Source organism: Aethalodelphis obliquidens, unplaced genomic scaffold, assembly GCF_003676395.1.
Source record: "Aethalodelphis obliquidens isolate GAN/ISIS:26980383/991018 unplaced genomic scaffold, ASM367639v1 scaffold9, whole genome shotgun sequence".
NCBI classification, from domain to species: Eukaryota; Metazoa; Chordata; class Mammalia; order Artiodactyla; family Delphinidae; genus Aethalodelphis; species Aethalodelphis obliquidens.
The window spans coordinates 51508049-51520461 of NW_020837953.1; the positions used below are offsets into that span (position 1 = coordinate 51508049).

At 64.1% G+C, this 12413-nt stretch overlaps 1 protein-coding gene across 2 annotated transcripts in view; it reads left to right on the forward strand.

The window, feature by feature from the left end:
• Positions 1–1849: 1849 nt before the first annotated feature.
• PANK4 (pantothenate kinase 4 (inactive)) overlaps positions 1850–12413 on the forward strand; it is a 15911-nt gene continuing 5347 nt past the window's right edge. Inside the window, exons 1-10 of one of the 2 annotated variants that reach the window (XM_027110451.1) lie at positions 1850–2015; positions 5575–5657; positions 5952–6166; positions 6604–6787; positions 7142–7234; positions 7604–7757; positions 7841–8022; positions 8666–8747; positions 9432–9532; positions 11867–12022. In XM_027110451.1, coding sequence (XP_026966252.1) covers positions 1892–2015; positions 5575–5657; positions 5952–6166; positions 6604–6787; positions 7142–7234; positions 7604–7757; positions 7841–8022; positions 8666–8747; positions 9432–9532; positions 11867–12022 — 1374 coding nt within the window. In that variant the 5' untranslated portion in view covers positions 1850–1891. The remainder of the gene's footprint in view (positions 2016–5574; positions 5658–5951; positions 6167–6603; positions 6788–7141; positions 7235–7603; positions 7758–7840; positions 8023–8665; positions 8748–9431; positions 9533–11866; positions 12023–12413) is intronic. The other variant, XM_027110452.1, reaches the window with a different exon arrangement.

The following is a 12413-nucleotide window of genomic DNA, read 5'->3' on the forward strand; positions in this document are numbered from 1 at the left end:
CGGGTGGGCAGTGTCCTTGCCAGCGAGCCCCTGGACACAAGAAGAAGGGCTGGGCTCCTGCTGAAGGGAGGGGGGAGGGAGGAGGGCAGGCAGAGGAGAAGCCCGGAGGGAGGAAGCAGAGGTGACAGGCAGGGAGGGAGGGAGGGGGCGGAGCAGAAGGTGGAAATGACGGGTGAGGGGTCAGGTCAGGAGGCTGGGGAGAAACGGGCTTTCGGGGAGAAAGTGAGTGAGAGGCAGGGAAGCAGGGGAGAGGCAGGCCAGAAGGGAGAGGGCCTCACGGAACACATCAGGTCCCCCGTGTGCAGTAGGAGGGGACATGGCGGGGAACCTGGGTTCCCGCCCTAGACCTCTCACTATAGCTCCCTGCAGGTGGGGGTGGTGGCAAAGTGACAGGAATGTCCAGCTCCGTCCAGCTGAGAGCAACCCAAAAGCCACAGCCTGCAGCAGACCTCTTGCTGCAGCAAAAAGGGGGTAGCTGGGCCAAACACACAGAAGGTGTTTGCCCCGCCACGGTCCTCCCTGCCCGGCGGCCCTGTCCTGGGACAAGCTCCTGGGGTAACTTTCTCGGCTGGCCCACAGATGGCCAGCTGCCCTGCCTTCCTGCAGGTGGACCGCTCACCAAGGCTGAAACAGGCAGTGCTGGCAATGAGCCTGCCAAGGGCAGGCCCTGGTCTCAGAAAGGGCACCTATTTTTAGGCAGGCCCGGGGTGTTGGTTGAGTCTGCAGGGACCCAGAGGTACCCAGACTTGCCCTCCCTCGTTTCTGCTTGGCACCTCTCCTTGCTCTGCTTTCCATCCCTTTCTGTCCACTCTGCAGCGGAGGTCCGTAGCACCCCTTCCAGGCCAGTACTGCTAGTGGCCTCTGGGGTCCCTGCTGAGCCCTGGGAGTGGTGAGCAAGGGATGGGAAGCCCCTCTCACACCCCTCACGTTTATTGCTTGTGCGGCAGGCACACCATTGAACTTAGCGGGGGCAATCGCTGTTCTCGTGGGTGTACCTCCTGGTCAGGCTGACCTGGTCAGGCAGCTGGTGGCATGCTCAGACCGAGGCTGAGGTCCAGAGACTCCAAGTAACTGGCCCAGGGTCACCTAGGAGGCAGGTGCCAAAGCCACCGCGGGCCCTCGGCATGCTTCCAACACAGGGCTCTTTTGCAAAGTGCCCACTGCCTTTGAGGGGTACACGCCCCTTAAGAAGAGCCCCCACGCCTTCCCAGAGACGCCCTGGAAGCCTGTCCCCAACACCACATGGAAGCTTTCTCAGCTTGTTCCCTGCAAACTCCCACAGACTCCCTCTTTTGCCAGAAAACGGCCTCCTCCAGGAAGGCTGCTCGGCTTTCCCCTGCACTTTCTGAGGGTCTCACCATCATTCACACATCTCGCCCAGCTGCAAGGGTAGCTCCTACTCCGGGCGGGGTGAGAAAGGCTTCTAGAGGGCGGGGTCCCCAACTCCCCCTGTTTGCATAGGGTTTTTAACACCCACGGTCCTGCACTCCTAGGGAACCAAGCTGGTGGGTCCCAAGCGTCTTCACGTGCAGGTGCCAGGCTCACAACAGCAGTCACTAAAGAAACCGATTACCCTGGTGGTCTCCAAACCCCAGGTGCCCCCTCTGCACTAGCTCATATCATTGGAGGTCAGCATCCGGCCAACTCAGTGAAGGAACAACAAAGACGACGACAGCCCAGAGGTTTTGTGTTGAGCTGCCTCGCGGTCCGGTCTGGGGGACCCGCGCCCGCCTGCCTGAGTCGGCCCTCCAGCCGCCACCGCCGCGGCGGCGGGAGGGGCGAGGGCCGGCCCGAACTCTCATTAGCATAATCTATGCGCGGGAGGCGTTTAGCAGTCAAATATATGCGCATATATCTCCATGGCTGATGAGGCTGGCCGAGCACATTCAAAATGGCGGAGTGTGGAGCGAGCGGCAGCGGGAGCAGCGGGGACAGCCTGGACAAGAGCATCACACTGCCCCCCGACGAGATCTTCCGCAACCTGGAGAACGCCAAGCGCTTCGCCATAGACATAGGTCGCCGCGGGCGGGCGCGGGGAGCGGGGCAGCGGGGGCGGGCGCGGGCGCGGGCAGCGAGGCCGGCGGGCCGGGGCGGTGGCAAGGACGAAGGGCGGGGCGCGGGCCGTCGGCGCGCACGGCCTGTCGGGCCTTGTAGTCCGCGGGCAGCCGGCGGCGCCCGCTCTCTGCGGCAGCCGGACTACAGCTCCCGGCAGGCGCCGCGCGGCCGGAGCGGGGCATGCAGGGGTTCGTAGTCCCGCGGGAGAGGCGGCCTGGCTGCCCCTCTGGCATCCCGCCTCGGGAGCGGGGGTGGGGGTCGGCCGCCGGGCGGCGCAGCTCCCCGCCTGCCGGAGATCGGGGGTCGGGTGTCTGGGGCCGGGGCTTTGGAGGACCTGGGCGCAGACCTCAGGTCGGAAGCACCCCCGAGCCCCGCCCCCCGCAGGGCCCTCCTTCCCTCTCCGACGCGTTGACGCCTCCCGCCGACCGCTTTCTCAGATGTGGACGCTGAGGCGCGGATACCCGGGCGGTTCGGGGCCGGTCCATGACCTCCGGCCCGGGACCCCCGTGCGCCTGGCCCGCCGTGGCCGCTCAGTGAATGCAGGGACAGACCGTGCGCTTCTCCCCGGAGGGGTTGGGCCGCCCCGCTCCCCTGTCCTTGGGGGGGGCGGTGTCCAGGGAAGTGGGGAGCGTCCTGAGCCCCCACCTGCAAAGCCAGAGGGCGGGCGAGGGCAGCTGTGAGCCTGAGGTCGGCCCCCCGAAGGGGACCCGCCAGAACGGTGCCCGGCTGGACGTTGGGCCAGAGACGGTGAGCGCGAGGAACCGCCTGGGGGCTCAAGTCAGCCCCTCGGGGCCCTGCCGCTGTCCTCGGAGCCCTGTGCACTCCGGATGTGATGGCAGTCCAGGGGCCGTGTGCTCGGAGCTTCCGCACTTGATGCTGCTGCCCTGACCCTGGGGGCTCTGCTCCAACGGGTCGGCCCCTAACGTTTCTGAAGCGCCCCCGAAAATTGGCTGGCCACAGGGCTTACCTGGGTCGTTCTGCGTGGCCCTACCTTGTGGCGCGGAAGCGGGACCCTCCAGGGCCGAGCCCGGTCAGGGTTCCTTAGCAGAAGGACACTCAAAGGCATATTTTCAGCGTCCATGTTTATTTCCTCTCTGAAACTTCCCCCCGGCTCTGGGTCCTCTGTCTGGTTCTTTAAAAGACACGTTCATTGCTACTAAGGACAAACATTTGTGCGTTTATTTTGGGGGGGAGGCGGGGTTTGGCCACCCTGCGAGGTTTGTGGGGTCTTCGTTCTCCGACCAGGGATTGAACCTGGGCCCTCAGCAGTGAGAGTGCAGAGTCCTAACCACTGGACCGCCAGGGAATTCACAAGGACAGACTTTGTTAGTGTAGCTGATGGGAGGTCACGGGGCTCAGGGCAGGGGTCCTCCACCCAGGAATCCACAAAGCGAGAGTGCGGTCAGTGGTTCACAAGCAGGTTTCCGGTTTCCTCTCCCGTCCCCAAGCCTCTCAGTCCAGCTCTGACGGGGCGCCCCTCTCCGCGGGTGGAGTCCCTGCTTCAAAAGCCTCAGGGATGCTTTGGGTCAACACATACTTGAAGCTGACTTGACTCCAGGTTTCTGCTGGGCAGAGGGAGGGTCCCTTGGGTGAAGCAGAAGGGGCCACAGGGCAGGGATGTGCACGGAGGTGCCTGGAGTGGAAGGACAGCCCCGCACCATGCCCCGGGGTTCTGGATGAACTGGCGGGTCTTGGCTCAGGTCCCTCCCATCAGTCGGGGATGCTATGGGCCCCAGGGTGGAGCATGGGGTGGGGTGGCCCGGAGAGCCCATGGCGTCCACCAGAGAGCGCGGGACTGTGCTGGCCGCCTGGTCACTGCCCTCGTCAGGTGTGACGTGTGCGGCCCCGGCCCGAGTTGGCATTCACTCTAATCGCAAGGGACCCTGAGAGCAGGTGGGCTCCCACAGGCGCCCCCTGTGCTGCTCTGTGAACTCACCCTGGCTCAGACTGACCGCACTGCTCTGCTCGCAGCCCCGTGCCCCATCCGCTGTCTCCTGGCTCGGGTGGGAGACAAGTCTGGGCAGTGCCGGGCTTCGCCCCACTCGGGGTACATGGTGTGCGGTGCACAGAACCCAGCTCACTCCCCACGGCCCCCCACAAACCCCAACACTGTGTGTTTTGGTTGTGATTTATAGCTGACTTGAAGAGCACACTGTCTGGAATTGGATTTCTGTGACCTGGGTAACTTACGATGAGCTTCTCAAAAGATGTCTTCATCCCTTTGCGTTGCCTGTCTTTTTAGGAAACGATTTATTCACAGAGGTGAATCGGGCAACAAGCATTTCAGTGGAAGATGCTCCGTGCCAGGCCGGGATTGGGGGCAGGGAGGAGGGATAAGGAGGCTTAAGGCCAGGTTCTGTGTCGTAAGCTGACGGTCTGGGGATGAGAGCAAGCCCAGGACGACGGGGTTCAGTGACCAAACGTGGCCCAACGAGGCCAGGTCGCAGGACGTCCCAGGAGGCCCTGTCCACACTGCCAGACAGGTGGCTCCGATGGGACAGGTGGGACCGGTCTCGGAAGCTGGGCTTTGAGTTTTCTTACCTGGAAGAGCTTTGGCCTTCGGATACTGTGTTTCCAAATCTGTGTTTCTGACTTGAGTGTTTGTGGAATATTCCCTTAGTGTTTTGTCACAAAACAACAGTTGTTAATAGTTTTAGCCGCCTTCTCCAGACAAGGGGTTTCCCCCTTATTTTTGTCGGGCCTCCTAGGAAGCACAGTTGGTTCCAAGGTCACTTTGCAGAGCTGAGCCTTCTGCCTCTCTCTGGTCCGCCGTTCGTGGCTTCACAGCCGTGAATCACCTATAGCCTCCGACGCCTCCTCTCTGACTCAGGAGTGGGGCTCGCCAGAACTCCTCCTCCAGGAGGACTGCTCTGGGGATCTTTTTAACTTGCCCAAAGGCCTTATCTGCTTCCTGATATTCTGCCCCTGGTCACAGGCCAGCGGCATCCAGGCTTCCCAGGGGCATTAACAAGTCCCCGCCGCCCTCTGCAGGGCCTCCTTGGTGAGTCCGGGCCTCAGCTGCTGCTCTCCGGCCCCTTCCTTGCACATTCCTGGTGAAAACAGCCCCTCCCCCGCCTGCATTGCCTTCTCCACCTCCTTCCGCGGACCGTCAGTTGTATGCTTTTCAGTGAAAACAGTGCATTTGTCAGCGTTTTCCTTTGGTTCATCCTCAAGATCAGAGTCTGAAACAGAATTTTCCTAAACCACTGAGGGTCGCCGAGTCACCCAGAAACAGCGGGTCCCTTGCTTATCAAGGACTCAGTGCTGGTGGAGAAACGGACAGTCTCCGTTTCAGTCTGGGCCCTGAGGAGGAACAGAGCTTTTCAAGGAAGGCAGAGTGTGTTTAGGTCTCCCAGTTCATTCCCTTCCTCTGTTTGGTGCCCTGCAGGGTTTTCACGTTCAGGTAGCACCAGACTCCTTGTGGGCAGGACCCAGGGCTGGCAGAGGAGGGCCTGTGGAAGGGCAGCCTCGGGTCCCTTCCAGCCACTTCTGAATCCGCGGCATCTGTCTCCCCTGTAGGCGGCTCGCTGACCAAGCTGGCCTACTACTCCACCGTGCAGCACAAAGTTGCCAGAGTGCGGTCCTTCGACCACTCAGACAAGGTGAGCCTCCTGGGAGGACCCCGGGCAGGCCCTGGAAGCTTCTAGTGCCGATGCCCCTCCCTCACGCTCCCAGCTTAGTTCCCCTTCCATCCCAGCCCTGGCAAGAGCACCCCCGCCTCCCGCCTGCTCGTGCCTCCCCCCCGAATCTCCCACCTGCGTCGCCATCAGGACTCCCACGGACTTCAGGGTAGGCAGAAATCGTCGCCGCTGCTGAGGGTGCCCAGGGGCTGTGTGTCAGCGTCGTCCCCTCCCCGAGGCAGTGCACACACGCGGGTTCCCCACCCTCACCCCCAGGACACAGAGCAGGACCACGAGCCGCCCTATGAGATCTCCGTCCAGGAGGAGGTTACCGCCAGGCTGCACTTCGTCAAGTTCGAGAACACCTACATAGAGGCCTGCCTGGACTTCATCAAAGACCACCTGGTCAACACCGAGACCAAGGTCATCCAGGCGACCGGGGGCGGGGCGTACAAGTTCAAAGACCTCATCGAAGAGAAGCTGCAGCTGAAGTGAGTGGGGACCTCGGGGCGGGGAGGGGAGCGTGGGGGCCGGTTGGCCTCCGCTCACGGGGTCGGGCCCTGACTTGGCGGCCGCAGTGGCCCCTCTCCTGCACCAGCCCGTTCGCCCGGCTCTGGGGGTTCCTAAGACCTCAGGACCCAGTGAGGCTCCGGGTGGCTGGTGGGTGGCCGCGGGCCTGAGGCCAAGCTCTGGGCCGGCTGCAGTGGGATTCAGGTGGCCGAAACTCAGGAAGGCTCGGGGGACTGAAGATGGTGGGTGGGGAGAGGCAAGGGCTGAAAGGAAAGGAACGGAGCCCCGAGACCGAGTCGGGCCCGCTCCCGCTGGACGGAGGGTCCCGGGGCCACGGCCCTGCCAGGGGGGCGGGGAGGCAGGGGCCATTCGTGCCGTGGCCCGTGCCGGTGCCAGTGGCAGGGCTGCTCCCTGGCAGGGTTGACAAGGAGGACGTGATGACCTGCCTGATCAAGGGCTGCAACTTCGTGCTGAAGAACATCCCACACGAGGCCTTCGTGTACCAGAAGGGCTCCAACCCCGAGTTCCGGTTTCAGACCAACCACCCCAGCGTTTTCCCGTACCTCCTAGTCAGCATCGGCTCTGGGGTCTCTATCGTGAAGGTGGGGCCTGGCTCGTGGGAGACGACGGGCCTCTGCAGCGCTTTGTTGAGCACTGGCTGCATGTCGGAGCCATGCCGGGCACAGGCACGCGGGCACAGGGAGGCGGACACAGACCCAGGCCTGCCTCTGGCGCTCACGGCGCGAGGCCACACGCGGAGTGCCTGGCGCGGGCGGTCTGCGGGGAGGTGGGCCCCCTGCTTCCAGCATGAGCACCTGCCGAGCCCACCCGGACTCGGCCTTCAAGGGCGCCGCCACGCAGGGCGGGGGATACCCCTGAGCCGCCGCGTCCCTGGGACTTGCTGGGCAGTGGCTGGGGGCCCCCTTGCTAACGCACCTGCCCTCATTTCGCTCCAGGTGGAGACAGAGGACAGGTTCGAGTGGATCGGCGGCAGCTCCATCGGGGGTGGCACCTTCTGGGGGCTTGGGGCTCTGCTCACCAAAACGAAGGTATTTGGGCAGCTCTGGGAGGATGCTCCTGGCTCCACGGAGCAGCCTGTTTCCTGGTCCCCTCAGGAGAGGGTTGGCGGCTGTGGGGTCGGAGGCTTGTGCTTGGCTGGGGTTGTTGTGAAAGTGGCTCTTCCCTGTACCTCGTCCTGCGTCCTGAGTCTCTGAAGGATGGGCGTCCAGGTGGCCAGAGTGTCACCCAGCTGGGTGGTGCACAGAGGCTGCCCGTCTCCCCCCACCTCTGGGCCATAACAGGAGAGGGCCTTCCCTACCCAGCGCGGCGGCTGGCCTCCTTCCGTGGGCTCGTCCAGGGCCGTGGGGTTCTCCCAGCTTGCGGCTCCTCAGGTGCTCCCGTCTGCTCTGTCCCCACAGAAGTTTGACGAGCTGCTGCATCTAGCTTCCAGAGGCCAGCACACGAACGTGGACATGCTGGTGCAGGACATCTACGGAGGGGCCCACCAGACCCTGGGGCTGAGCGGCAACCTCATCGCGAGCAGCTTCGGGAAGTCGGCCACCGCGGACACAGGTACGGCCTCTCGCCCGCTCTGGCTGTCGGAGGCGCGTGGCGCCTGCCTGGCCGCTTGCCCAGCGTGCCGCTTCCGCCCCCAGAGTTCTCCAAGGAGGACATGGCCAAGAGCCTGCTGCACATGATCAGCAACGACATCGGGCAGCTCGCCTGCCTGTACGCCAGGCTCCACTGCCTGGACCGGGTGTACTTCGGGGGCTTCTTCATCCGCGGCCACCCTGTCACCATGCGCACCATCACCTACAGCATCAACTTCTTCTCCAAGGTAACGGGCCGCCGCGTCCTTCCTCTGCTCTGCCCGCCCCTGGCCCGGGCCCCCGTGTCTCCAAACTCTCAGGCCTGAGAGGGGACGGGAGCAAGGCGGGACCCAGCTGAGCACCCCCAAGCCCCTGCCCGCAGCCCCTTCCCACCCACTAGCTCCGGGCATCCTGCGCTTGGGGCGCCGTGGCCACCCCTGAGTTTGGCGCGTTGCCGGGGGTGGGGTCTAGAGACCGCCTCCCACTGTCCGCGAGCTCCAGGTGAGCTTCTAGGTGTCGGTCACGGCGTGGGGGGGTGTGGCCCCCAGCAAGCATGGGGAACTGGGTGGGTATCCGTTTTGTGGAAGAAATTACCCTCTGAACCGGGGCTCCCCACGCCCCGGGCTGCTCCCCATCGCGCGCGTTACCACCCGAACCATCATGCCCCCCGCCCTCCCCCGACGCCACCCCCGTCCATGGAAAAGTGGTCTTCCATGAAACCGGTCTCTGGTGCCAAAAAGGCCGGGGACCGCTGCTCTAAACGGTGGGCCCTTGAATTCCGCGTGTGCGTACAGCCCCGTGGACAGGCGCCGAGTCGGGAGGGAGGCCACCTGTGTCGGGTGGACTTGCAGCCTTGGGCTGAGTGGCGCTTCAGGGGCGTCTCCGTGGCAGGGGGAGGTCCAGGCGCTGTTCTTGAGGCACGAAGGCTACCTGGGCGCCATAGGAGCGTTTCTTAAAGGAGCCGAGCAGGACAGTGAGTACAGCGCGGCCTATGTTGGGCAGCGGCATCGGGAGGCGGGGAGGCCTTGGGGAGTGACTGGAATGGCTGCTCGTGTTAAGCGACGATCAAGGGCTGTGGGTGGACATGGTGTCTTCGTGGGCTCTCCCCAGCAGTGGCAGGAGCCTTTGCTGTGATTCTCCTGAGGGGCCGGTGGAAACCGACTCGCGTGGGTGCCACGTAATCAACCCATGGGTCCTTAAGTGACGGGGCTCCGTGCAGGGGCTGCGCGCACGGCCTCGCCTCCGAAGGCCTCGGCCCGCCGGCTCCTCCCGGCCGTCTGCCCAGCTGTCGCTTCAGATACGCATCCGGTCTGTCCTCTTTGAAGGACACGTGAAGGAATCGCAGGCGTGATTCTGCGCGAGGAAGCACAGGGCAGACTGCGTGGGGGTCAGCGCCAGTCAGAGCAGCCCAGGCAGACCTTCACTGCGTCCCTAAGTCCAGCTTCTCACTTGAGATAAACCACGGGTACCTTTCGGAAGCTGCCGCTCAGCTTGAGAGGTTTCTGTGCCAGTAAGAAATAACACAACAGAACAACGCCCCCGGCCCGCCTGGCGCCAGGGAGGCCTTCGGCAGCCGGTCCTCCCAGAGGCAGTCCAGCCGCCCAAGGTTTGCCGAGCCGCTCGCCCCTCGGTTGACGCCGGGTCTCTTGTCCCACAGACCCAAACCAGTACAGTTGGGAAGAGAACTACGCCGGCAGCTCCGGGCTCATGAGCTCCTCGCCCGAGCTCTGCCCAACACAGCGGCCGAGGAGCGGCACCGTGAGTACAGGCGTGGGTGGCCCTGGGTCCCACGGGCGCAGCCTCCTCTGTGGCCTCCTGGTGGTCCCCGAGGAGAGCCGCCGTGGCCGGGCTCGAAGGCGCCTCCTCCTGGTGCAGGCCGGTCGTGAACCACAGACTCTGGGGCCGAAGAGAGACGTTTGCAGCCTGCAGCTGGCTGTTCTCATTCCTCCCGTAGTGTCTCACATTCTTCGGGTGTTCAGCCGGAGCCCTCAGGGCCACGCGGTCCCTGCCGGGCTTGCAGGGAGAATATAAAGTTTCGGGACCACAGGGGGTCTTTCCTAGGGCTCTGGGACCGTTCACAGCAGAATCGGGGTAAAACTGTGGGTCGCGGGCACCAGCCTGGGCCCCTTCTCTTAGAACACGTTCTCTGCATGATGGTTTCAAGGCGGTACTGAGCCTGCAGAGTCTGCGAATTTCCTCAGGCGATTCCACCTTTTCCTCAGTCGCCCCTTGGGGTGAGGCCCACCATGTCTGGATGGGAGCTCCCCCCGCCAGCCGAGCCGGTGTGGAGAGGGTCTCCCAGCTGGGACGGGATGGTACTGCCGTGGCCCCGTCCTGGCCCAGATCATCGTTGGACGAGCTGTTGCCATCTTTTGGACACAAACCCGTGTCCCCTGCGGTACGCGGGCCTCTCACTGTTGTGGCCTCTCCCGTGGCGGAGCACGGGCTCCGGACGTGCAGGCCCAGCGGCCATGGCTCACAGGCCCAGCCGCTCCACGGCATGTGGGATCTTCCCGGACCAGGACACAAACCCGTGTCCCCTGCATCGGCAGGCAGACTCTTAACCACTGCGCCACCAGGGAAGCCCGTTACCGTCTTACTGACATCACGTCCCTGATAACCCAGGAAGTGGTTTATCAGAATCGCACGTGGGGCTGGAGGACAGGCCGAGACCTGCAGCTGCCTGGCCTGGCCTGGCCTGGGCACACAGGTCGGGATGCTACCTTCAGGACAGGTTGCTAGCCAGTTTGGAGGGAAAGTTGGTTTTCAGTTGTAGATGCAGATTCTCTTGTAAATCAGTGTAAACATGGCAAGAATGTGCCTCATCCGCCTCTCACTTCCTGGGGAGAGTCCCCCCCACGTGTGGCACCCCCAGTTCCCACAGCTCCACACCGCATCCTTTGCAGCCGGCTGTGCGGGGGTAGCTGGGCCCTTCCCAAAGGCAGGCACCAGGGGCAGGGTTGGCAAGGCCCAGGCCCGCCGTGACGGGTGTACAGAGAAAGGCGTTAACGTCTCTGACTTGTCGAAGGACGACGTGGATGCCGGCCACACGGACGGCAAAATGAAATGGGTGGGCGGGCCAGAAACCTTTCAGCCAACGCTGATGTGCAACGCGGCCCCTCTCCGTGACAGCTTGGGCACCCCACGCGCCTGTCGTGCTGGGGTGTCCCTGCGAGTGGGCGTGGGGATCCCCAGGGGCAGGGGGCCAGGCCGAGCTCAGATGTGAGCTCCCACTCATCGGAGGACAGGGCGGCCCCTGCCAGCCAGCCGGGCAGCAGGCAGCCATTGCTGCCTTTGACCCCCGTGGAGACACACCGGCTCCTTCCCTGCTAAACGTGCGCTCACGTGGCGCGTCCCCAAAGCCCATCTCTCCCTCGTGGGGTGGATCTCATCCAGACCATCCCTGGTCCGAGCACACCTGCCGCCTCACCCTGCTAGTGGGCCAGTCAGCAACACAGGGCCAAGTCCCAGGTGGGCAGCTCCCTGGAGGGTGGGGGGCAGGAGCGGTGCCTGGAGGACGAGCCCTGAGCTCACTCGCTTGTCACGTCCCTGGAGCAGCTGCCTGACACAGTTCTCATCCGAGAACGGGGCCAGGTGCACAGGACCCTTCGTTTGAAAGACCCTGGCGTGGGCATCGAGCGTCCCGGCCTTGCTGAGCATGGCAGGGGCAGTGGGTCTGGATGCGGGGCGTGGGGGGACGGGGCAGTGTGTCCCCCCCTGGGAACTGACCCCGGGCAGGAGCCGCAGGACAGAGCCCGGTGGGCAGGGCGGTTGGACCAGAAGGGCGGTCGGTGTGCATGCTTCAGAGCGCGGAGCAGAGAGCATGGGGTGCGGCAGGAAGACGGGTGCGTGAGCAGACCCAGGGTCGGGGCGTCGGGCTCAGGGCCCCGGACAAGTGGAGGGCTCGCCCGGGCTGAGAGAGGCCATGAGAGGCAGGCAGGGCCCAGGGCCGGGGAGGAGCCGGGCTCTCCATTAGCCGCGCACGGCAGCCTCCCTTCGTGCGGGGAAGCCGGTTCCAAGACCTGTAGAAGGGGCTTTTGGTCTTTCAGAAAGGACACGGCTGACGTGCCCGCCTGCTTCTCGTCCTCCCAGTTCGACTTGCTGGAAATGGACCGTCTGGAGAGGCCGCTCGTCAACCTGCCTCTCCTTCTGGACCCGTCCTCCTACGTGCCTGACACGGTCGACCTCACGGACGACGCACTGGCCCGAAAGTACTGGCTCACCTGCTTTGAGGAGGCCCTGGACGGGGTGAGGGCCTGGGGCGGGGGTGAGGTTGGGATGAGGGCTGGGGGCAGGGCTGGACACCCCCAGGAAGAAGATACCCGTCCGTCCAGGAATTGGGCTGTGGGCCTTTGAGGTCCTGGCTACCTCTGACTGTTTCAGGTTCCCAAGGGGCAGTGAGAGGCGGGATGGGGGAGAACAGGGGTTTCCAGGAGCCTTTTATTTGAGGTGTAATTCATAGTTCCCAGGTGGGAGCCTGACTGAGTAGTTTGTTGGGACGTGGTGTCAGTGAGGTGCGTCCTCATCAGCTCGCAAGTGGCTTTCCCGGCTGCCGTGTCTCTTTAAAAAGCAAGCAGTTTGCCCAGGGCTCAGGGGCAGCGGCGGCTGGCCTCCGGCTCCAGGCTCGGGGGCAGCGGCG